Source organism: Chiloscyllium punctatum, chromosome 14 (assembly GCF_047496795.1).
Source record: "Chiloscyllium punctatum isolate Juve2018m chromosome 14, sChiPun1.3, whole genome shotgun sequence".
Classification (NCBI taxonomy): Eukaryota; Metazoa; Chordata; class Chondrichthyes; order Orectolobiformes; family Hemiscylliidae; genus Chiloscyllium; species Chiloscyllium punctatum.
The window spans coordinates 5,258,170-5,284,888 of NC_092752.1; the positions used below are offsets into that span (position 1 = coordinate 5,258,170).

At 43.8% G+C, this 26,719-nt stretch overlaps 2 protein-coding genes across 2 annotated transcripts in view; both read right to left on the minus strand.

Annotated features, from left to right (window-relative positions):
* mttp (microsomal triglyceride transfer protein) overlaps positions 1-5,575 on the minus strand; it is a 60,782-nt gene extending 55,207 nt beyond the window's left edge. Inside the window, exon 1 of the mRNA XM_072583811.1 lies at positions 4,929-5,575. Within this exon, the coding sequence (XP_072439912.1) occupies positions 4,929-4,986 (58 nt within the window). The 5' untranslated portion in view covers positions 4,987-5,575. The remainder of the gene's footprint in view (positions 1-4,928) is intronic.
* A 16,349-nt stretch (positions 5,576-21,924) lies between these two features.
* Positions 21,925-26,719, minus strand: part of LOC140485572 (palmitoyltransferase ZDHHC5-A-like) — a 49,362-nt gene continuing 44,567 nt past the window's right edge. The window contains exon 7 of the mRNA XM_072583815.1: positions 21,925-21,987. The gene's annotated coding sequence lies outside the window, so the exon portion shown is untranslated. The remainder of the gene's footprint in view (positions 21,988-26,719) is intronic.

The window sequence follows — 26,719 nt, forward strand, 5'->3', positions numbered from 1 at the left end:
ACAACACTTTATTTCTTCCTGGACACCCCAGAGAGATTTTCAGAAGCATTGCTCCCTAGTGATGAGACCAACGATGGTATCTCAAATATGCAGTACAATGCTTGTGACATTATGAAGTACAGATACATTGAAATTAAACTGATTATATTGATACTGATTATATTAAGTACATGATAAGCTAAAGTCTTCGTAAACTCAATGGAACAATACCGTATCAGGCAGCTTATCAAAATACGTTGTTGTCACAATCCATAAAACTGGGTGCAAAAGTTCAAACTTGTACACAGGTTTTTGAGTTGCAAGTCTAGTTTGAGACTTAACATCAGTGACACTGACCCATCCCTGTGAACCCATGTTTTTTAGTGGACAAGTTAAAGTACAATGTTGTGTGGGTAGAGGTTTGTAGACTACTGCAGCCCTCTGCCTGATTACAGCATGCAATGGTTCACAGACATGTAGGAACAGGAGGAGAGCATCCAGACAATCCAGATTGTTCCACCACCCAATTAGATCATTTCTTTAATCTACTCACAGGATGTGGGCATCTCTGGCCAGACCAGCATTTATTGCCCATGCGTAATTGCCCAGAAGGAAGTTAAGAATCCTTGCTTCTGGAGGCACATGTAGGCCAGACCAGGTTAGGAAGGCAGATCATCTACCCCAATGCCACTTTCCTGCACTATCTCCATGTTCCTTGATGCTATTACTCTCCAAAAATGTATCAATTCCTTTCTCAAGAATGGTACATCTTAAATAAAATCAATTGCAAATTTCTCTTGCCACACTCTGAGGTTCAAATTATCAGGAAAGGCTGAAGATTGTGGGGCTCTTATCTCTAAAATAAATCAGTTGACTGAATAAAGGATGTACTTTTTGAAGCAGTTTATTGAGGGAAACATGGAGAAGATGTTTCAATTTCTCAACTGGGGAGAACCAAGATGAGGGCCAGTAAAAGGTAAGTTGGTCACCCAGAGGTCCAATAACCAAATCTGAAAAAACGTCATTACCCAGGGGGTGGTGACAAGGTGACAATGTGGAATCTACTCTCTACAGTGAGTGGTTGAAGCAAGCAGCATAGCTCCATGTAAAGGGAATCCAGATGAGCACACAAGACAAAGAACACTAGAAGGATATTTTGATCAAGTTGGAGCAGGAGTAGGCCATTCAGCCAATGAGGTGTTCAACCACGGTGGCACAGTGGTTAGCACTGCTGCTTCACAGCACCAGAGACCGGGGTTCAATTCCCGCCTCAGGCGACTCTCTGTGTGGAGTTTGCACGTTCTCCCCGTGTCTGCGTGGGTTTCCTCCGGGTGCTCCGGTTTCCTCCCACACTCCAAAGATGTGCAGGTCAGGTGAATTGGCCATACTAAATTGCCTGTAGTGTTAGGTAAGGGGTAGATGTAGGGGTATGGGTGGGTTGCGCTTCGGCGGGGCGGTGTGGACTTGTTGGGCCGAAGGGCCTGTTTCCACACTGTAAGTAATCTAATCATTCAATGTGAACGAGGCTGATCTGATTATGGCTGGAACTCCACTTTCCTGTCAGCACCACCACATTCCTTGACTCCCTTGTTAATCAAAAATGAGAGGAAACTCGTGTGGAATGTAAATCCTGACATAGATGGGCCAAATGATCTGATTCCATACTGCAACTTTTGTGTAAGTCCATGTTTGGTTTATATAGCCAGCTCACAGGAAACCTATAAGTAATTGTTGGGGAAATAACACAAAGTGGGCAGATGTGATTCAGCATCTTCAGAAATCTACCTAAGTATTATCATTATTGGAGAAAACACAGTTAACATTGTAAATCCAGTACCACTCTTCTACAGAACTGATACATTTGGCAGAGGAGGGGAGATGGCATGGAAACCCAGTGCAAAAGTCAAAGGGTTTTGTTTTGTTTTATTTCATTTACTCACAGGATGTGAGCATTGCTGGCCAGCATTTATTGCCCATTCCTAGTTGCCCTTCAGAAGGTGGCAGTGAACTGTCTTCTTGAACCACTGCACTCCGTGTTATTGTTTAAAAACCCCTTTGCCTTTTGCATTGGAGCACTACTACCGCTGTCACCTTTGACCCTCGTCCACTTCTGTTGAAAGTTTGAACAAAACTAATTTTTAGCTCCTTTCAGTTCTGAAGAGAAGTCATTCTGGACTTGAAACATTAACTCTGTTTCTCTCTCCACAGGTGCTGCCAGACCTGCTGAGTTTTTCCAGCTGTTCCCTGTGTTTGTTTCAGATTTCCACCATCTGCAGTACTTTATTTTTGTTTAAGCCTTGCCCCCTCCCCCACTACCAAACGCTAACCCAACTAACTCACAGTCTCCCCCATCCACACCCAGAACCTACACCCACACACTGGGTTTGCAATTATAGCTGCACAACCCAGGGGAAAGTTCTAGCTGTAATCACTGGGAGAGAAACCATGTCCGACAGGCTGATAGGCTCAAGAGACATGCAAGCACAGCTCTAACTCATACCCCTTAGAGTCTAACTAAGGACAATGTGTTATAGGAAAACAAAAAGGAAGAGTACTTATTAAAAAGGCTGAAGGTGGTCCATAAACGATCCAGCTAGGAGGAAAGTCTTATTTTTTCAAACACATATTAATACATCTGCGTATATCCACAACACAAGGCTATAATATTCTTCTTGAGCCTAGGCTGTAACATCACGTTCTTCCAACCTCCCCCAAGATTCTCAAACAGAGTTATATAAAGAAACTGCAATGTAATACGTTAATACAGCAAGTTGTTTGAGTGTGTTACCTGAAATGATGTGGAAAGCAGATTGATTAATAACTTTCAAAGGGAGTTAGATCAATACTTGGAAAGAAAAAAATTCAAAGGGACAAGGTGATTGAGTGTGAAACTAGTTGAATTGCACTTTGAATTGTAAAACACCATGATTCTAAAGCCTTTAAATCCAATGTACAGCTAAAGGATTTGTGGAATCCATATTCGCATACTTAAACAAGACTCTTCCTAGACTCAAATCACAGTCATGTTCAATTTGCAATAGCTTCAAGCCACTACCTGATTTACAGTTGGTGGAGGTATATTGACAAACAGAATAATTTTTATACAAATAATTCCAAAGTCTATACATGGGTTCAAATATCACCACAACAGCCAGGAATTTAATTAAATAAATAAACATGAAATGAAAAAGCTAGGCTGGGTGTAGTGACTCTGAAACTATCAGATTGGAAAAAAGTCCATCTCATTCATTCATGCCCTTCAGGGATGGAAATCTGTCACCCTTTCCCAGTCTGGCCTATCGGACCACCAGGTCCACAGCAATGTAGCTGACTCATCTACAGAACAAGCCACCCAGTTGTATTCAAGAAGGTGGCTCACAACCATCTACTCCAGCAAATTTAGGGATGGGCAATAAATACTGGCATTGCCAACAACATCCACATCCTGTGAATTAATTCTAAAAAGTTTTGAAAGTTATGGGAACTTGGAAAAAAATGACCAGAAAAGACTGCAAATTATGGCCATCTCAAACATCAAAACACTCTGTCCTATACTCCTTAAAATGTCTATCCAATTCTCCTGTAGTGCTTTGCATAATATCTGCTTCCATGAACAGCCCATTCACCAAATTCGTAACCTTCTGTGTAATGTAATTAAATCCAAACTTATCTTTCTTAAGCTTCAGCTCTTTCCCCCTAATTTGAGATCATAACAACCCTGAAACTATTTTCATGGTTCAATTTATGTATGTCTGAAGAATCTTGATCATTTGACGGCAATAGAGGCAGCATCATTGATGATTTCTAAAGTTAAGTGAGATAGATTCTTGATTGACAAGGGAGTCAGATGGTATAGGAGTTGAGGGAGTAACGTTGCATTGAACAGCTATGGCTTTATCAAATGACAGAGCAGCCTTGAGGAGCTGAATGGCCTGCTCATGCCCCTACTTTTATGTTCGTATATGCTGGATACTGTGAAGGAATGTTCTACCCAACTTTTATGGCATGTGATTTGTGTGAATTTATATCCTTGTGTAAGTGAAAATAACTTTTTATGTTCTCATTGGCTCCTACTAACAAATGAACACAGTAGCTTCAAGTCAGAAGGGAAAAAAATAAAGCGCAAAACAAAAATAAAGACCATTCAGCCCAGATAGGTCTCTTTGATTCCATGTTAAGGAATTGAATCGAACTAACAGCACAAAGACAACAATTTGGCCTAACTTGCCCACCTGTCACCTTAAATTCTGCAAGAGCCTCATCTCTTCCTCCCTGGTGTTAATAAACTTCTGAATGGACCTCTCAAATTTTAAATTTAATGTCGATCTCGCTCTCTGTCCGCCTTCTCTGGAGCTGTAACATTGTATTTCTTGCTCTGTTTTAATACCTTCATGCATTTTATATGGTATGATTTGTCTGTGCTGTATACAAAACACAAAAACATTTCACTGTACCTAGGTACATGCGACAATAACAAATCAAATCAAAAATCTCAGCTCAGTTCAACTCAATTTATCAGCATAACCTTTAAATCCTCTCAACTGCAAGCTCATCAGCTTCTCTCACTTTAATTCATCTACTTATCTAAACTGGTATTCCAATGAATTCCTCATTCCCACAAGTCTCCCAGTAAAGAGATTTCTCCTGAATTCTATATTAGAGATATTGGATCCCCCCTCAATGCCCAACAAGTAAATCTCTAATCTTCCAAATGACAACAGAACAACAGAGTGAAAAGTTTGACACAAGTAGCAATGTATTGGCTGCAAATGACTCAACTGTTATTTCGACAATAATTGTCCTTGTGCCTCATTAATTGTGAAAGATAGGGAAAGGATCCTGAATTAGATAGAAACACTGGCTAGGATAAATGCTACAGGACACTGCATTTGCAGACTTCAGTACACACAGAAAATACCAAGGAAAAAACACCAACTACATGTACTCACGTTTTGCAGAAATTGAAGACGAGATCAGCAGGATTAGCAGCACGCCAAGTGTTGACATTTTTCAACACTGTGTATCCAGGCAGGAGAAATTAGAAGGTGTAGCCTCGAAGAAGATGCCGATGTATCAAAAAGACAGAGGTCGAGGGAGAGGTGAGTGGCTTGGAGGAGCACTTACAAAATCAAATCGGCTCTGGAGAAGGGAGCCACTGAAAAAGTTAGGGCAGAAGGTTTTAACGTTTATCTAGATGGAACAGAGGTCAGGTTCCAAACTCCACATTGTGGTTCTAAGTCCTAGAGTTAAATATTAATCAGCAATGATTTTATACAGATCCTGACACAGAAACTGAATGAACCAAGAAAACATTCTGAGCTCTCATTCCATCCGACAGAGAGAAGGTACATGATACTTCACATTCACTCTAGGAATGTGAATCAAGAATGCAAAGCTTTTGACATTCTCTCCAGTGTTACATTCTGTCCATTTCACAGAACTGAACGTGGTAGGATTTAATGTGGTGGGTTTGAAAAGGGTCTTTGAAACATGTCAAAGGTAAAATCTTTGTGGCAGCTTCAAATCACTGATCTCACTCAGAATTACAGCTAGCTGCTTTACCTTGGACAAGCAATATTGGGCATGATCCTTTCGAGAAAAAGAAGTCTTGATTTCATATAGAACTTTTCTTGACTATAGGAAATCCTTCTACACAGGTAAATAAGTACTTTTAAAATGTAGTCACTGGTGCAACATTGCAGTCATTTAGATTACATGAAACACACTCCAAATGAATGTGATAATCTCACTTACTGACTGTGGGTGTGGCATTGCATGGGAACACTACTCCCTGCAAGTTCCCCTTTAAGCCACTCACCATCCTGACTTAGAAATATGTCACAGTGCCTTTACTGTCACTGGGTCAAAATTCCCTCAGGGCACTGTGAGTGTTCCTACACCGTATGGACCTCAAGGAAGCTCCTCATCATCATCTTCTCTTAGGACAATTATGGAAGGACAATAAATACTAACCATACAGCAACATCCATATCCCCTGAATGAATAAATGAATACTGACCAGCACTACTCCTTTGAAATAGGTCCACCTTAAAGGTAGATGTAGCTACTACTTAACACCTCAATCAATCACTACCTCCAGCAGAGCAGCACTCCCTCAGTGCTGCATTGGAAGCATCAGTTGTAAATCTTGTGCTTAAATCTCTGGAGTGGATCATGAACCTACAACCTTCTGACTCTGAGGTGAGTCATTTACCAACTGAGCCACAGCTGTTCAAGGGCATTAGATGGAAAAGGAACAGAAAGTGCTGGAGAAACTCAGCAGGTCTGACAGCATCTGTGGAGAGAGCGCGAATGTGTGAATATTTCCAGTCCAGTGACCCTTATTTAGAACTGAAAGCAGCAGAGAAATAATAGCATTTATGTTGATAACAGCAGGTGTGGGTGGGGGTGTCAGGGGAAAGCAATGAGTTGATTAGATGGAGACAGTGCCCAAAGAGAGACAGGGAGAGAAAATAAAGGGAAGCAGAAAAGGTGATTTCTGGTGATAAGCCAGGAGAGAGGTAAATGTTGAATAGGTGCTAACAAGAAGTGCGAATAGTTAAAGATGGGTTGGCTGTGCTGGGAGTATCCCATACAGAACAGGAACCAGGGGTGGGGGATGGGTAACAAATATCAAGGAAAATGTTCACAGAAGTTAAAAAACAGGATGAATCTATTCCAAAGGTAAAAACCTATTAGACTCAAAACCTGTTGTGTTGTGTCTCAAATCTAGAGTGCAGTCTATTTTTAAGAGACAAGCTAATATCATCACCACATCAGAGAACAGTAAACATAGAATGATACAGTGCATAACAAGCCCTTCAGTCCTCGATGTTGCGCCAATCCATGAACTAATCTAAGCCCATCCCCCTACACGATCCCACCATCATCCACGTGCTTACCCAAGGATTGTTTAAATGCCCCTAATCTGGCCAGGTTAACTACATTGGCGGGCCGGGCATTTCACGCCTTTACCACTCTCTGAGTAAAGAACCTGCCTCTGACATCTGTCTTAAATCTATCACCCCTCAATTTGTAGCTATGCCCCTTCGTACAAGCTGACATCATCATCCTAGGAAAGCGACTCTCACTGTCTACTCTATCTAATCCTCTGATCATCTTGTATGTCTCTATCAAATCTCTTCTTAGCCTTCTCTCCAATGAGAACAGACCCAAGCCTTTCCTCGTAAGACCTTCCCTCCAGACCAGGCAATATCCTGGTAAAAATATGATCTGAGGGTATGAAGGTTTCAGACTCCAACTTCACTGGAACTTGAAGCATGACATGCTGACCGAAGAGTGCTGGTGGTTGTAAAATAGCTTATTATTTGTTAACCCAACACCTGTGACTATGTATGCATCAGGAGTGATCAGTGGCGCCCACAAAGATTGGTGTTAGGATCTCAGTTATTCACATTATTTATTTATGACTTGGATAATGGCGTAGAAAGTCACATATCCAAATTTGCTGCTGACATCAAGTTAGGCAGCAGCATGGACAGTATAGATGATAGCATAAAATTACAAAGGAATATTGATAGACTAAGTGAATGGGAAAAAGCTTTGGCAGATGGAGTTCAGTGTGAACAAGTGTGACATTATCCATTTTGGACCAAAGGTACTTTCTAGCTGAAGTTAAATCTAAAGGATGCCCAAAGAGACTTCAGTGTTCAGGTCTTTAAATCTTTAAAATATCATTAACAGGTCTAGAAAATAATCAAGAAAGCTAATGGAATTTTAGCCTTTATATCTTGACGACTGGAGGACAAGGATGCATAAGTTATGCTGCAGTTATACAAAGTTGAAAAGTGTAGCACTGGAAAACCACAGCAGATCAGGCTGTATCCGAGGAGCAGGATGTTGCCTGACCTACTGTGCTTTTCCAATGCCACACGTTTTGACTCGGATCTCCAGCATCTGCAGTCTTCACCTTCTCCTAGTTGCAGTTATACAAAGCCCTATGACTGTTCTTCAGGGTAATTAGTGCATTCCCGCATATCTCATTTCAACTTCTATTGAAGAGTGAGAAAAACTGCCCAATGTTTATAAGTTAGAATGTGAAACTTCACAGAACTGTTATGGTAGGTATTGTATCTGCACCAGTTCTCTGAGCATTTTGACACATTTCCATTCTCCTGCATTTTCTCTGTAACCATTGCACATTGTTTCTATTTAAATAACCACCCAAAACGCTCTTGAATGCCTCACTGGAACCTGCCTCCATTACATTTCCAGGCAGAGCATTCCACACCCTAATTACACACTGGGGGAAAACACATCTTCTCACTTCGCATTTGCTTCTTTTGCAAAACACTTTGAAATGTGTTCTCTCACCTTCCTCCATCCTTCTATGAAACAGGAACAGCATCCCATTATCTGCTCTGTCCTCATCACTTGGAAATTTCGATCAGATCTCTTCATAGCTTTCTCCTTCCAAAGGAAATGTGTCCCGACTTGACCAATCTACCATAATAACTCAGGTTTCTCATCTCTGGAACCATTCTTGAAAATGTCTTCTGTGGTCTCTCCAATATGTTCGAAAGGGCTGTTTCCTTGCTGTAAATCTTTATGACTCTATGTTTACATTCTTCCTATAAAGTATCACCCACACTTAAACAATACTCCACCTGAGGTCCAGCAAGTGTCTTATATAAGTTCAACAACACCTCCCTGCACTTAAACTCAATGCCCCTAATAATAAAGCTGAGGGCAGAGTATACTTTCCGAACAGCTGTTTCTACTTGACCTGATACCTTTTGTTACGACACGGGGTAAACCCCCTGCTTAATTTAAACCAGCAACACAGAAAAGATTTATCCCGTGCAGTAATCTGTGGAAATTTGAGCGGCCAAGAACTTAAAGTAAAAATTAACAACTTTATTTCTTAAAGTATAACAGAGAATAATTAACTAACGACTATTTACAACTCCTTCTTCTAACCTATCTTTTACTTTTCCTTCTATGATACTAATCTGATAAAACCCCCAAGTAAGATAGATCAAAAATTCAAATTTCAAAACCAGGTAGCTATCGAATCTTCCCTTTGCATCTTCCTCTGTAGATTTTCTTCTTGGGGAATTACTCTTTCACAGGTCATTGATAGATAAAGATATCTTTAAGAGAGCAGTGTTTTAGGCAGTGTGTACATGCTTGGCAGTTCTCCCCCAATTGTTCAATTGTTTTCCCAATTTTATACCCCAAAACATTGGATTGTTTCACTGGTGTTAATGTTGTCAAAATACCAAATTCAAACTTGATTGGAGTTTGGTATTTTGGGGCATATTTTAAACTGATTGGTGAAATTCAATTTTTTTTTTTCTGTCTCCAGGCAACGCAGCTAATCTAGATGTTCAACCAAAAGTTACATTTTAAATTTTCCAGTACTTAGTGTGTTTCTCTAAGTCCTTGCTAGTTTTCAACTCTCTTAAAGATACTGTCCCCCTTACACCTTCATAACACCTCCCCCCTTTAAGAAAAAATGTACCATCATGATGAAAAGATGGCTTCATTTTGATTGCTATTCTTAAAACACATTTTCATAACATACAGATAACTTTAACCTAAGTTCACCTTAACGTCTTCCCATCTATATATAATACTGGATAAATACAAATCTCATCTAAACTTTATCAGTTAAATCTGCGATATCGCATCTGCAATTACATTCTTATGACCCAGCATGTATGATTTTTAAATTAAAAGTCTGTAGCATAAGACTCCAATTAAATAGTCTCATATTCTTGTCTTTAGAGCTTTCTAAGAATGTAAGAGGATTACAATCCATGTACACAACCGTCTCCGACACATTCTTCATGACATACACATTAAAATGTTTAAGGCCAGTACCAAACTCAATTGTTCTTTTTCAAACATGGAGTATTTCCTCAGGTGGATGTTGAGCTTCTTCAAAAAGTAACTAACTGGCAGTTCAATCCCATCCTCACGACCTGTAGGAATACAGCTCCAATTCCTATGTCACTAGCATCTATGGTATCTTTAAAAGGTTTTAAAAAGTGTAACTAAAACTAGCATTCAAATGGTCGAATGCCTCCTGGCATTGTTCTATCCACCGAAACTTTATGTTCATCTTCAGCAAATTGGTTAATGGTGCTACTACACTGCTAAAGTTTGGAACAAATGTCTAATAGAATCCACTGAGTTCAAAGAATCGAAGCACCTCTTTCTTCGAGGTTGGTCATGGAAATTTCTCGGTGGCATTCGTCTTTGTGTTCCGTGGGATCAATCTTCTACGACTGATGTTATGTTCCAATAACATCACCTCTGCTTTCGCGAATTCAGTTTTGTTTAAGTTTATTCCCAGTTTTGCTTATTGTAGTCATTCAAAGAGCTCTGCCAGCTGTACAATGTGATCTTTCCAAGACTTATTAAACATCATCCAAATAGACTGCAGAGTTTGTTAACCCAGCCACAACTCTGTTCATGAGAATTTGGAATGTGGCAGGTGCATTCTTTATTCCAAAGAGCATCACTTTAAATTGGTATAACCCATTTGGGGTTACAAACGCAGAAATTTCTTTCGTCATTTCTGATTAGGTCCAACTTGGTGATGTAACTGGCTTGTCCAACTTTCTTGAGACAGTCATCCAATCTAGGAATTGGATATGAGTCCGATTTTGTAATGGTGTTGACCTTCCGATAATCCACATAGAATCATTGAGTCCCATCCGGTTTGGGAACTAAGATGATCGGCAAACTCCACTCCCTCTGGCTTGGTTCGATGATGTCCTTGTCAAGCATGGCCTCCACCTCCATCTGGACCTTTCTGGCTTCGAAATGATTAACCTGATAGGGGTGTTGTTTTATCGGAGCAGTATTCTCCACGTCTACTTGCATTAGTCCTCCCCACCTGATTCTTACCTATGTCCTTGTACTGCAGTAACAAATCTTTCAAGTGTGTTCTATGCTCATGAGACAGATAGTTTACTAATCTATCCCATTCTCAAGGACTTCTTCATTTTTAATCTACTTCAAGGCACATCAAATCCACACCAAATGGATTTGATTCCTCACTCTGTGGGGTAGTAATTAACACTTGTTTCTCCAGTTCTTTCTCTCGAATATAATATCGTTTCAACATGCTCACATGACATATCTGATACCTTTACATTCTATATGGCATATTTACTAGATACTTCACCTGAGGAGAAAGTGAGGACTGCAGATGCTGGCGATCAGAGCTGAAAATGTGTTGCTGGAAAAGCGCAACAGGTCTGGCAGCATCCAAGAAGCAGGAGAATTGACGTTTCGGGCATGAGCCCTTCTTCAGGAATGAGGAAAGTGTGTCCAGCAGGCTAAGATAAAAGGGAGGGAGGAGGGACTTGGGGGAGGGGCGTTGGAAATGAGATAGGTGGAAGGAGGTCAAGGTGAGGGTGATAGGCCGGAGTGGAGGTGGGGGCGGAGAGGTCAGGAAGAAGATTGTAGGTTAGGAAGGCGGTGCTGAGTTTGAGGGATTTGACTAAGACAAGGTGGGGGGAGGGGAAATGAGGAAACTGGAGAAATCTGAGTTCATCCCTTGTGGTTGGAGGGTTCCTACGCGGAAGATGAGGTGTTCTTCCTCCAACCGTCGTGTTGCTATGGTCTGGCGATGGAGGAGTCCAAGGACCTGCATGTCCTTGGTGGAGTGGGAGGAGGACTTGAAGTGTTGAGCCACGGGGTGGTTGGGTTGGTTGGTCTGGGTGTCCCAGAGGTGTTCTCTGAAATGTTCCGCAAGTAGGCGGCCTGTCTCCCCAATATAGAGGAAGCCACATCGGGTGCAGCGGATGCGGTAAATGATGTGTGTGGAGGTGCAGGTGAATTTGTGGCGGATATGGAAGGATCCCTTGGGGCCTTGGAAGGAAGTAAGGGGGGAGGTGTGGGCGCAAGTTTTGCATTTCTTGCAGTTGGAGGGGAAGGTGCCGGGAGTGGAGGTTGGGTTGGTGGGGGGGGTGTGGACCTGATGAGGGAGTCACGGAGGGAGTGGTCTTTTCGGAACGCTGATAGGGGAGGGGAGGGGAGGGACATATATCCCTGGTGGTGGGGTCCGTTTGGAGGTGGCGGAAATGACGGCGGATGATACGCTGTATATGGAGGTTGGTGGGGTGGAAGGTGAGGACCAGTAGGGTTCTGTCCTGGTGGCGGTTGGAGGGGCAGGGCTCAAGGGTGGAGGAGCGGGAAGTGGAGGAGATGCGGTGGAGAGCATCGTCGATCAGGTCTGTGGGGGAAATCGCGGTCTTTGAAGAACGAGGCCATCTGGGTTGTACAGTATTGGAACTGGTCCTCCTGGGAGCAGATGTGGCGAAGACGAAGGAATTGGGAATATGGGATGGCATTTTTACAGGGGGCAGGGTGGGAGGAGGTGTAATCTAGTTAGCTGTGGGAGTAGGTCAGTTTATAGTAAATGTCCGTGTTGATTTGGTCGCCCGAGATAGAAATGGAAAGGTCTAGGAAGGGAAGGGAGGAGTCTGAGATAGTCCAGGTGAATTTGAGGTCGGGGTGGAAGGTGTTGGTAAAGTGGATGAACTGTTCAACCTCCTCGTGGGAGCACAAGGCAGCGTCGATACAGTCATCGATGTAGTGGAGGAAAAGGTGGGGGGTAGTGCCAGTGTAGCTGCGGAAGATGGACTGTTCCACATATCCTACAAAGAGGCTGGCATAGCTGGGGCCCATGCGGGTGCTCATGGCTACTCCTTTGGTTTGGAGGAAGTGGGAGGAATGGAAAGAGAAGTTGTTCAGGGTGAGGACCAGTTCAGTCAGTCAAAGGAGGGTGTCAGTGGAAGGGTACTGGTTGGTATGGCGGGAAAGGAAGAAGCGGAGGGCTTTGAGTCCTACGTGATGGGGGATGGAGGTGTATAGGGACTGGATGTCCATGGTGAAGATAAGGCGTTGGGGACCGGGGAAGCGAAAATCATGGAGGTGGAGTGCGTGGGTGGTGTCCCGAACGTAGGTGGGGAGTTCTTGGACTAAGGGGGACAGGACCGTGTCGAGGTGTGCAGAGCTGAGTTCGGTGGGGCAGGAGCAGGCTGAGACAATGGGTCGGCTGGGGCAGTCAGGTTTGTGGATTTTGGGCAGGAGGTAGAAACGGGCGGTGCAGGGTTGTGGGACTATGAGGTTGGAGACGGTGGATGGGAGATCCCCTGAGGTGATGAGGTTATGGATGGTCTGGGAGATGATGGTTTGGTGGTGGGAGGTGGGGTCATGGTCAAGGGGGCAGTAAGAGGAGGTGTCCACGAGCTGGCGTTTAGCCTCAGCGGTGTAAAGGTCAGTGCGCCAAACTACTACCGCGCCTCCCTTGGCTGCCAGTTTGATAGTGAGGTTGGGGTTGGAACAGAGGGAGTGGAAGGCTGCATGTTCCGAGGGTGAGAGGTTGGAGTGGGTGAGAGGGGTGGAGAAGTTGAGGCGGTTAATGTCGCGGCGGCAGTTGGCTATGAAGAGATCGAGGGCAGGTAAGAGGCCAGCACGGGGTGTCCAGGTGGACACCTGACTGCCCCGGCAAAATCCACAAACCTGACTGCCCCGGCCAACCATGGACATCCAGTCCCTGTACACCTCCATCCCCCATCACGAAGGACTCAAAGCCCTCCGCTTCTTCCTTTCCCGCCGTACCAACCAGTACACTTCCACTGACACCCTCCTTCGACTGACTGAACTGGTCCTCACCCTGAACAACTTCTCTTTCCAATCCTCCCACTTCCTCCAAACCAAAGGAGTAGCCATGGGCACCCGCATGGGCCCCAGCTATGCCAGCCTCTTTGTAGGATATGTGGAACAGTCCATCTTCCGCAGCTACACTGGCACTACCCCCCACCTTTTCCTCCACTACATCGATGACTGTATCGGCGCTGCCTTGTGCTCCCACGAGGAGGTTGAACAGTTCATCCACTTTACCAACACCTTCCACCCCGACCTCAAATTCACCTGGACTATCTCAGACTCCTCCCTTCCCTTCCTAGACCTTTCCATTTCTATCTCGGTCGACCGAATCAACACGGACATTTACTATAAACCGACCGATTCCCACAGCTACCTAGACTACACCTCCTCCCACCCTGCCCCCTGTAAAAACGCCATCCCATATTCCCAATTCCTTCGTCTTCGCCGCATCTGCTCCCAGGAGGACCAGTTCCAATACTGTATAACCCAGATGGTCTCCTTCTTCAAAGACCGCAATTTCCCCCTAGACGTGATCGACGATGCCCTCCACCGCATCTCCTCCACTTCCCGCTCCTCCACCCTTGAGCCCTGCCCCTCCAACCGCCACCAGGACAGAACCCTACTGGTCCTCACCTTCCACCCCACCAACCTCCATATACAGCGTATCATCCGCCGTCATTTCCTCCACCTCCAAAAGGTTCCCACCACCAGGGATATATTTCCCTCCCCTCCCAGCACTCCGAAAAGACCACTCCCTCCATGACTCCCACGTCAGGTCCACATCCCCCACCAACCCAACCTCCACTCCCGGCACCTTCCCCTGCAACCGCAAAAAGTGCAAAACTTGCACCCACACCTCCCCCCTTACGTCCCTCCAAGGCCCCAAGGGATCCTTCCATATCCGCCACAAATTCACCTGCACCTCCACACACAACACTTATTGTATCCACTGCACCCAATGTGGCCTCCTCTATATTGGGGAGACAGGCCGCGGAACGTTTCAGAGAACACCTCTGGGACACCCAGACCAACCAACCCAACCACCCCGTGGCTCAACACTTCAAGTCCCCCTCCCACTCCACCAAGGACATGCAGGTCCTTGGACTCCTCCATCGCCAGACCATAGCAACACGACGGTTGGAGGAAGAATGCCTCATCTTCCACCTAGGAACCCTCCAACCACAAGGGATGAACTCAGATTTCTCCAGTTTCCTCATTTCCCCTCCCCCCACCTTGTCTCAGTCAAATCCCTCGAACTCAGCACCGCCTTCCTAACCTGCAATTTTCTTCCTGACCTCTCCGCCCCCACCCCCACTCTGGCCTATCACCCTCACCTTGACCTCCTTCCACCTATCACATTTCCAATGCCCCTCCCCAAGTCCCCCCTCCCTCCCTTTTATCTTAGCCTGCTGGACACACTTTCCTCATTCCTGAAGAAGGGCTCATGCCCGAAACGTCAATTCTCCTGCTCCTTGGATGCTGCCTGACCTGCTGCGCTTTTCCAGCAACACATTTTCAGCCTAGATACTTCACCTGACTCAACCTTTTCTCAATTTGAGTAATTGGGGACCACTAAACCTGGCTTTGAATGGATCCTATCACTGCTAACAGTAGTAACATGTCATCCCCTCGGGAAAACATCAGAGTCTTAGAGTCTTTATCTACCACATGTTTTATTCTATACTGTGTCCTCTTTAGGTGCTGCTGAGCTTACTCACCTATTTGATTTAATCACTCCCTCACCTCCAATACATAATCTAAGTATGAGATCTCTGACTTTGGTCCTGTCAATTTTTCTTTAATTAATTTTAAAGGACCTCTCACTTCATGCCCAAATATTAACTGGAAGGGAGTGAACTGAGTAGATTCATTTGGAGCATCTTGAATGGCAAGCAATACGAATGGGATACCTTTATCCCAATCATTCGGGTAATCCTGACAGTATGCTCTCAATATGGTCTTCAAGGTCTGATGCCACCTTTCTAAAGCTCCCTGGGAATTTGGATGATATGCACTAGATTTAAAGTACAGTATACCTAAGCTATCCATAATCTCCTTAAACAGCCTAGCAGTAAAATTTGACCCTTGGTCCAACTGAATCTCTCTGGGGAGCCCATACCGTGTGAAGAAAGCTACAGATTCCTCTACTATCTTTTTTGCCTTGATACTCTGTAATGGAATTGCCTCCGGAATTGTGGTAAACACATCCATTATGGTTAACAAATACTGGCTCCCACTGTTAGTTCTCAGGAGGGGACCTACACAATCAATCATAACTCGTGTGAAAGGTTCTTCAAATTTGGGAAATGGCAACAAAGGTGCTGGTTTTATTACCACCTGTGGCTTACCTATCATATGACACGTATGGCAAAAGTTAACCACATCCTTGTGCATTCCAGGCCAATAAAAATGTTTTTGTAGCTTAGTCTGAGTCTTTCATACCCCTAGGTTACCTCCTACAGGTAGTTCTTGTGCTACCCGTAACACTTCCTGTCTGTATGCTACCGGCAACATAATCTGGTGCACTTCAGCCCATTTCTCCTCGGCACTAACCTGTGGTGGTGTCTATTTCCGTCTTAGGATTCTATCTTTCAGGTAATGACCCTCAGGAATATTCTCTGCCTCCTTTTCGGAGTACGCATACACACATATATTTTTTATTGTCTTGTCATGCTGTTGCAAGTCCTTTAGTCTTTCAGGAGTAAAGACTTCTGTCTGACCATCTGCCTGTTCAGGGCTTTCATGCACCATTACATCAAACAGGGTGTCCGTTAACTGAACCTCAACTCCTCCATCTTTTTCTTTACTTTTCACCTCATGCTGTCACTTATGATAGTGGGATCTGGTTACCACACAGTCTTGGAAAATACCAGTATATTTCTGTTTTAACTCCTCAGTTCTCTGGTCTTCTCCACAACAAAGGGTGTCACTCCCATCTTGGATCCTGCCAAATAATTCCCAAGAACAAACTGAATTCCTGAAACTGACACTTTGTCAATCACTCCCACTGTAATTTCCCCAGTCTTGAGTTGGCACTCCAACCTGATGTTACATTGGGGAATGCTAAATTTCTGTCCATCTATCCCACAAATTACCACACTCTTGGGTAACAGATCAGAAAGCATGCATATTCACTCATCTCTTATTATCAGCGACTGGTTAGATCCTATATCTCCCAAAATTATAACTTCTTGTCCTTCTCCCCCAATTCTTTCTGAGTAAACTTTACCCACAGAGGTAGGTACTAACTCTATACCCAACCCCTGCCTCAGCTGTGCACTCTCCTGCAGCTCCTCAGCTCTTTTGGAGTCTTCTATACCACCTTCACTAATGTCACTGGCTTAGCTTCTTTTACCACATCTTTTCCCATAGCACCTTTCTTTAATGACCAGCGCTGTGACTTTGTGTGTTCCACCATCTGGCAGTGAAAACATCTTTTCCCAATGCCCTTTTGAAACCACTAGCACTGAAATTTTCTGTGTCCCACTCCATTACAGTGAAAACACAAGAGGCTTTACACCTCCTTTCCACCTTCTTGGGCTTCTTTTTTATCCTGTGGTAAACACTTACCAGTGCTCTCTACTCTCTGTTTCATAGTGTAGGATCTCTCCTTCTCCCAACTTCTATCCCTCACAGGATGAAATTCTGATTGGAAGCTTGTCTTATGCACCAACATATATTCATCTGCTAATTCTGCTGCCCTTCTCACTTCCTGAACTTTCTGTTCTTCCACGTGAATTCTTACTATCTCTTGAAGTGAGTTCTTAAACTCCTCCAGCAAAATAATCTCTCATAGAGCCTCAAAGGCCCTATCTATTTTCAAAGCACGCACCCATCTATCAAAATGACTATGCTTAATTCTTTTGAACTCAACGTAAGTCTGACCTAGTTCCTTCTTTGTGTTTTTGGTATTAATTCATAAACACTTAAAATAGCCAGTTTAATCTTTTCATAATCTCTTATCCCCTCATCTGACGGTGCAGCAAATACCTCACTAGCTCTTCTTGCCAGTTTAGTCTGAACTAGCATTACCCATAAATCCTCAGACCACTCCATCTGCTTAGCTAATTTTTCAAATGAAATAAAGAAGGATTCAAATTGTTTCTCATCAATATATGCAAGATTTTTGACATTTTTGTATATATCACTACCTTCTCTTTTAATCTCCATCCTGTTTACTTGACTTTGCTCACTCAGTCGCAACTTCTCAAGTTCAGATGCTCTCACTTTTTGCTCAGCTAAGAACCTTCTCTTTCTCTCTTTTTCCTCTCTATCTCTCCTCTCTCTCCCTCTCTTTCTCTCTCCCTGTCTCTGTTTATCTTCTTATTTAATTTTCCTCAATTGTAACTTAAGTTTTTCTAACTCTACTGCACTTGACTGTTTCTTTGACACACCTAAGAGTTTGAGTAACTCCTTTACAATTTCAGTTTTAGTTTTGTCCTTGGTTAAACCCAAATCTAACTTATTTGCTAATTCTAAAAATATGACCTTTTTCTGTCCTTCTAAACTTTCTTGGCAAATTTGAGAATCATCTTCAAATCCCAGAACCTCATTAGCAATTTTAAGAGCCATTTCTCTCACTTTTAATTTAATCAACCACAAGTCACCGAAAGTAAACAAACTGCCTCACCTAAGTTTTATTTAAAGAGCTAGGAAACTAACCAGCAAGTGTTTAAATCTACTGGGCTTTTCATACCCCAAATCTGTTCAAATCTATTTAAATATGTTCAATCACGAATCCGAGACTCAAACTATTCAAATCCTGGACAAGCCCCCAAACTGTTACAACACGGGTAAACCACCCTGCTTAAGTTAAACCAGCAACAATACAGAGAAGATTCATCCCATACAGTAATCTGTGAAAATTCGAGAGGCCAAGAACTATTTAAAGTAAAAATTAACAACTTTATTTCTTAAAGTATAACAGATAATAATTAACTAACAACTATTTACAACTCCTTCCTCTAACCTATCTTTTACTTTCCCTTCTATAATACTAGTCCAATAAAACCCCATGTACTTCTGTAAGTCCTTGCTAGCTTTCAACTCTCTTAAAGGTACAGTATCCCTTACACTTTCATGACACTTTAATGACTTATGGACTTGTACATCATGTCTCAGTGCTCCTAAACACCTTTGGAAAAGCATGCTTTATTTTATAGACTCACTCCATGCTCATTAAAGCAGAATGTATCCCCACACACATCTCCACAATGAACTTCATCTGTCGCTATCTGCCCACTCCACCAACTTTTCCATGCCCTTTTGAAGTTCCACATTTCCTCACAGTTTACTATACTCACAAATTTTGTGTCATCCACAAAACTTTGATAATGCCCCCTGCCCAATAAGATCTAGATAATTAGTTATTTTTCAGGAAAAGCAAGAGTCCCAATACCAGTCCCACTAACACAAACCTTCCCCCCACCCCAGCCTGAAATATCCCCATTAACCACCACTCGCTACTTTCGATAACTCAGCATTTCTGTATCCATGTGCTACTGACCCTTTTAATCCATAAGTTACAATATTTTTTACAAGTCTATTATGTGGCACTATATAAAATTCTTTCTGCACGTCCTCGTCCATCATATTAACAGCACTGTGCCCATCAACCCCTTCTTTTACCTCTTCAAGAAGTCCAGCAACTTAAGATGTGGAGGTGCCAGTGTTAGATTGGGGTGGGCAAAGGTTATAGTCCAACAGGTTTACTTGAAAGTACTAACTTTCGGAGAGCCACTCCTTCATCAGGTAACTAATGGGACATGATCATAGAATTTTTTGTAAAAGATCAAAATGTCATACAACCAATGCGATGTACTGAACAAATCTTGATTGCTGTTAAGTCTTTAATCACTTAGAATGGAGTTGCAGGATTCAAATGATTAATATATAAATCCAAGAACTTCTTTCAAGTCACAATCCCAAGACAACTTAAGGTTTTATCAGTATATAAAAAAAAAGTGCCATCTGAGCTCAGACAATGCATTAAAGGCATGGGGTTAGAGTCTGTCTGTATCCTAACCTTGAGTCAGATTGGTTCTAGTTTCCAAAGTAGGAATTTATAAAATGTCACATGGACTGACTGCCTACAGATCATGTGCTTTTTGAGCAAAATAGAATGTATCTGCAAATACAAATCTGCAAATGCAAATTCATTCCATAGACTTATAAGTATGTGTGTGGGAGGGAGAGTGCATGTGTGTGTGTGTGCGCACACACGTGTGCTTGATAGAGTGTGCACGCGAATGTGATGGAGAATATGCCTGTGTTTGTGAGTATGTGTGTATGTGAGCGAGAGAGCGAGTATATGAGAGTCTGTGCGACTGTCGACTGTGTGAGTGTGATTGTGTATAAGAGTATGTGTGCTAGTATGAGAGTGTGTGTGTGAGAGTGTATAGTGTATTGGAGTCACCTGTAGTGTGACAGGAACCCAAGGTTCTGGTTGAGGCCATCCTCATGGGTATTGAACTTGGCTATCAGCCTCTACACAATGACCAGGGTTGTTGCGTATCCTGAAGTCCACCTTGGAGGATGGTCACCTGAAGATCCAAGGCCGAATGTCCTAGATCGCTGAAGTGTTCCCCAACTGGGAGGGAACAACCCTGTCTGGAAATTGTTGCGCGACGTCCATTCATCCCTTGTCATAGCGCTGCTTGGGTTCGCCAATATACCATGCCTTGGGGCATTCTTGCCTGCAACGTGTCGATTGGACAACATTGGCCGAGTCAGATGAATACCTGCGGTGCATGTGGTTGGTGGTGTCCCCACGTGTAATGGTAGTACAACAGGGTTGTATGGTGTTGTGGTTGATGCTGTCCTGGAGGTTGGGCAGTTTGCTGTGAACAATAGTCTAGCATCCCCATTCTAGGTGATTAAAGACTTGACGTGCATTAATGATGAAGAAGCAGCGCTCCGAAAGCTAGAGCTTCCAAATAAGCCATTTGGACTAGAACCTGGTGTGTGATTTTTAACTTTCTCCAGCAACATGTCTTTTCCTTGATAAATCCACTCTGGATCTTCTGACTGAACCCACATTTTCTTCATATTGAAATAACTCCACAGAGGCTGGTATCCCATCACCAAGTCACCCTTTATTTATATATGACCCTGACCCAGTTTCCTCAGAATCAGCTCTCAGAGTGAGCAGAACTTCTGATAATCCTGTTTATTGTTTTTTTAAAATAATTTTCCTAATCAAATTGTTCAGAAATGTTATTACACACCTCTGGAGCAAGTGGGATATGTACCTAGGTCTATTGATTCAAGGATAAGGACACTATCACTGTATCACAAGAGGGCCCTGATACTCCTGTCCATATCTGTCAGCCAGGGCTCTCTGATTGGAGCAGATTAATAGCCCCAATCAGGGAACTCCTCCTCTAACAGGGCCACATGGCTGACCTAGTTACATTCACAACACACCTGACTATAAGTTTATCCCGAATAATTGTTTCGAGCAGTTTACTCAGACTGGCCTGCGAGCGCTGGCCAATTATCTTTATTATTAAACCTGCTTCTGAATGTAGCAGTGAAGTGAATAGTCTGGATACTTTAACAGAGAAATTAGGTATGGTGGTAAGGAATAGAAGAAGATGCTAATGGAGTGAGCTGAAGATGAGAGATGGTGTGTAAGCAAAACATTAGCAGTGAGCAATTCACCTGTTTCTGAGCTACAAAATACCATCTAATTCTGTAATTGGCTCTCCTTTAAATGAGCAGTTGTGACTTCTCATTATACAATGGTTTTGGTTCCAGTAATACTGCATCTACCTTAAGGCTAAAGAACTTCTGTGAAACTGAAAAACAGATAAGAAAATATGAACACTGGAATGTGTATAGTGTACTTTGAACTTTAGCATGTAAGGGTTCAATTTCCTTGTTCATACATCAGCTTTCTTTGTATGTGAACTCATAGAATCATAAGCATGTGGAAACAGGCCATTTGGCCCATTGAATTTATACTAACCCTCCAAAGAGCATCCCATGCAAACACAGCCCTCTTCCCTATCCCTGTAACTCTGCATTTCCCATGGCTATCCCACCTAGCCTGCACACTCCAAAACACTATAGGCGATTTTGTATGGCCAATCCATCTATGGCTGGCCAAGTAGAGAAAGCCATCCATGTAAGCAGAGCAAAAGGAATATGGTGGTGTCCAGTAAAGTGGGTGGAGGTGGTGGTGGTTTGGGGGCAGGGAAGTGGGGGGTTGGGGGGGGAAGTGTTGTGTGGTGTGGATTAACACTCTTTGCTGCCACAAAGTCCAGGCTACCAGAATCAGGACATCTCCTCAGGCTGGAGAGAAACTTGCAGTGGAAGGAGAAGGCTCCAGTCATTGTGGTCCATGTTGATCCCAATCTAGGTAGGACGAGGAAAGAGGTGCTGCATAAAGAGTATGAAGAACCAGATAACAAAATAAGGAGCACTACAAAGGTAATAATTTCTGGATTATTACCTGCGGCTCTGACAAATCATCCCAGGGCAATTAAGATTAGAGAAATAAATACATGTCTGAAAGACTCATGTATTGGAAATGAATTCTAGTTTTTGGACATTGGCACCAATATTATCACCCATTTGGGAAAGTATTCTGAACCTGCCAGTCCTAGGTCACCACAAAGGTTAATGAGTTAATCAAAGCACACAAAATTTTCCTATCTGATCAGAAAACACTGACCAGGTTTCTGTAGTTAACAAGAATTATTGTTCATTACAAACAGGTAACCTCTAATCACAAGTTAAAAAGTTATGAACTATGAATGTATAGTTCTATGAGTGAAAACTCAAACCCAATTTTTTTTTTGTCTGTACGTGTATATAAAAGGTTTTAAAAGGGGTTTAATGGGTGGAGGGAAAGAAAAACTGGGAAATGCATGTTTCACTGGAAACACCAAAAGCACCAATTAATGTCATTGAGATATTCCTTTTAGCTTCCCAAGACTTTCTGCTCTTCAATCTTCTTTCTCCAGGTTTACTTGTTCACAGGAGGCACAGGGAGGCACACATTGGCATGGATGAAAGATTGGCTCGCTGACAGGAATAGAGAGTAGGCAGAAGTGAATCATTTTCTGGTTGGCAAGATGTAATGAGTGGTATAGCACAGAGTTTGCTGCAGAAACTTTATCTGTTTACAATTTATAGAAATGAACTGGCTTAAGAGATAAAAGGTATGGTTGCTAATTTTGTGATGACACACAAATAAGTAGGAATGTGCATTGTGAGGAGTACATAAGTATGTTATGAAGGGATGTCATGATGCGGAAGTGCTGGTGTTGGGCTGGGGCAGACAAAATCAGAAGTTACACGACACCAGGCTATAATCCAACAGTTTCATTTAAAATCAGAAGCTTTATGAGCAGCGCTCCAAAAGCTTGTGATTTCAAATAAACCTTTTGAATTATAACCTGATGTTGTGTGATTTCTGATTATGAAGTGATGTGACTGAACAAAGGTCTGGCAAATGGAAAAAATGGTGGGAAAACATTTAATTGTCCATTTTGGCTGGAAGAAAATAAAAGGAGCACATCACATTGGAGATTGCAGAGCTCTGAGATGTAGAAAGATCTGGGCATTCAAGTGCATAAGTACAACAGATTAGTATGTATTAGGAAAGAAAATAGAATGACATCATTTGTTGCGAGGGGAATTGAATACAAAAATAGGGAGGTTATGCTGGGGTTATACAGGATGTGGAGGTGCTGGTGTTGGACTGGGGTGGACAAAATTAAAAATCACAATGCACAAGGTTATAGTCCAACAGGTAATTTGGAAGCACTAGCTTTCAGAGCGCTACCTGACAAAGGAGCAGCACTCCAAAAGCTTGTATTTCCAAATAACCTGCTGGATTATAACCTGGTGTGGTGTGATTTATAACTCAGCTATACAGGACACTAATGAGGCCACATCTGGAGACTGTGTACTATATTGATCACCTTATTTAACGAAGGCTGCATATGCATTGAAGGCATTTCAGAGATCGTTTACTAAATTAATCCATGAAATGGTTGGGTTGTCTTACGACGAAAGGCTGGACAGTTTGGGCTCTTATCCACTGAAGTTGAAAAGAACAAGAAGCAATTTGATTGAAATATGGGAGATCCTAAAGGCTGCTGAGGGTTAAAAGGAAGTTTCTACGTCTGGGACAATTTAGAACTTAGGACCACTCTTTCAACATAAAGGATGATTCAGTTAAAAGAGATAAACAGCATTGTCTCCGCACAGCGGGTGGTGAGTTTTTGGAATTTTCTCCCTCAAAAAGGAGGTGGAAGCAGAATCTTTCAAGTTTTTGTTTTAAGGCAGAGGTATGTGGATTCTTGATAAGAAAGAGGCTGAAAAGTTATCAGGGTAGTCAGGAATACAGAGTGATCAGATCAGCTATTCTTGTACTGAATGGAAGAGCAGGCTAAAGGGCTGCATGGAGGAAGTGAGGACTGCAGATGCTGGCGATCAGAGTCGAGAGTGTGGTGCTGGAAAAGCACAGCAGGTCAGGCAGCATCTGAGGAGCAGGGCAGTAAACATTTTGAGCAGACGCTCTTCATCCGGAATGAGGGGTTGGCCCAAGACGGCAGAGATAAATTAGAGGGAGGTGGGGCTGGGGGGAAGGTAGCTGGGAATGCGATTGGTAGATGAAGGGGGAGGTGAAGGTATAAGTCAGAGAGGGGGGTGGAGCGGATAGGTGGGAAGGAAGATGGACAGGTAGGACAGTTCAAGAGGACGGTGCCGAGTTGGAAGGTTGGATCTGGGATAAAGGGGAAAAGGAAATGGGGAAAGGGGTAAAATCCACATTGATCCCATGTAGTTGGAGGGTTCCCAAGGTGGAAAATGAGGCATTCTTCCTCCAGGCATCAGGTGGCTAGACTTTGGTGGTGGTGGAGGCTCAGGACTTGCATGTCCTTGGTGGAGTGTTCACCCACAGGGGGGTGGGGATGTTTAGTGCATGTGTCCAAAAGATGTTCCGCAAGTTGGCATCCTGACTCCCCAATATACAGGAGTTCACATTTGAGCAACAGACATGGTAGATGATGTATGTGGAAGTACAGGTAAATCTCTGTCAAATGTGGAAGGATTCTTTGGGGTCTTAGATGGAGGTGATGGGGGAGGTGTGGGTACAGGTTTTGCACATCTTGCGGTGGCAGGGGAAGGTGCCGGGAGTGGAGGGTGGGATAGTGGAAGGCATGGACCTAACCCAAGGGAATCGGGGAGAGAATTAATTGACTCTCTGAAATGCAGATAGGGTGGAGAGGGAAATATACCCCTGGTGGCAGGTACTGTTTGTAGGTGGTGGAAATAGCAGAGGATGATGCGATGTTTCCAAAGTTTGAATTAAATTGGAATTAGAATTCCTACAGTGAAGAAACAGGCCCTTTGGCCCAACATGCCCACACTGACCCTGCAAAGAGTATCCATTACCCTACCCTTTTACTCTACATTTCCCCTGACTAAGGCAACTAACCTACATATCCCTGAACACTATGGGTGATTTAGCTTGTCCAATTCACCTAACCTGCACATCTTTGAATTGTGGGAGGAAACCGGAGCACCAGGAGGCACCCAAACAGAGAACATGCATACTCCACTCAGACATTCACCCGAGGCTGGAATTGAACCTGGGTCCCTAGCACTGTCAGGCAGCAGTGCTAACCACTCAGCCACCACGCCAAGTGGAAGTTCAGGACTGGGGAGCTCTGTCCTTGTAGCAACTGGAGGGCTGGAGTTCAAGGGTGAAGGTGCAGGAAGTGGAAGAGTTGCATTGGAGCACATCATTGACCATATGGGAGAGGAAATTGCGGTCTTTGAGGAAGGAGGCCCTCTGATATGTTTTATGGTGGAGTTGGTCCTCCTAGGAGCAAATGTGGCAGAGACAGTGGAATTGGGAATAAGGTAACATTTTTGCAGGAGGCAGAGTTGGAGGACATGTAGAGTGTAGTGCTGGAAAAGCACAGCAGGTCAGGCAGCATCCAAGGAGCAGGATCAATGTTTCGGACATAAGTCCTTCATCAGGAATGGCACCACACTCTTGACTCCGAGCTCCAGTGTTAGCTGTCCTTGCTTTCTACTGGGAGGAGGTGTAGTCCAGGTAGCTGTGGGACCCGGTGGGTTTGTAGTAGACGTCCATGTTAAGCCAGTCAGCAGAAATGGAGATGGAGAGGTCCAAGAAGTGGATGGAGAGGTCCAAGAAGTGGAAGGAGATGTCCGAGCTGGTCCATGTGAACTGGAGGTTGGGGTGGCAGGTATTCGTGAAGTTGATGAACTGTTTAACTTCCTCGTGGGAGCGTGAGGTTGCACTGATACAGTCATCAATGTAGCGGAGGAAAAAGGAAAAGGTAGGGAATGGTACTGATGTAGCTGCGGAAGATAGACTGTTCCATGTACCCAAAGAAGTGGCAGGCATAGCTGGGGCCCATGTGGTGCACATGCGGGTGCCCATGGTCTGGAGGAAGTGGGGGGGATTCGAAGGAGAAATTGTTGAGGGTGAGGACCAGTTCAACCAATCGAAGGAGTGTGTCAGTGGAAGGGTCAGCAGGAGAGGAAGAAACGGAGGACTTGGAGGCCTTCATCATGGCGGATGGATGTGTAAAGGGACAGGATGTCCATGGTGAAGATGAGGTGTTGGGGCCGGGGAAACGGAAGTCATAGAGGAGGTGGAGGGCATGGGTGGTGTCCCAAATGTATGTGGAGAGTTCCTGGACCAAGTGTGACAGGACGGTGTCAAGGTATGCAGAGATAAGTTCCGTGGGGCAGGAGCAGGCTGAGACGGGGGCAGACAGATTAGTGAATTTTGGGTAGGAGGTAGAACCGGTTAGTGCGGGGTTCCTGAACTATGAGGTTGGAGGCTTGGGTGGGAGATCCCCTGAGGGGATGAGGTGGTGGATGGTCTGGGAGATGATGGTTTGGTGATGGGAGGTGAGGTTGTTGCTGAGGGAGCAGTAGGAGGAGGTGTTTGCAAGTTGGCGCCTGGCTTCAGCGGTGTAGAGGTCGATGCGCCAAACTATCACTGCGACCACTTGTCTGCTGGTTTGATGGTGAGGTTGGGGTTGGAACAGAGAGAGTGGAGGGCTACACGTTGCGAGAGTGAGAAGTTGGAGTGGAT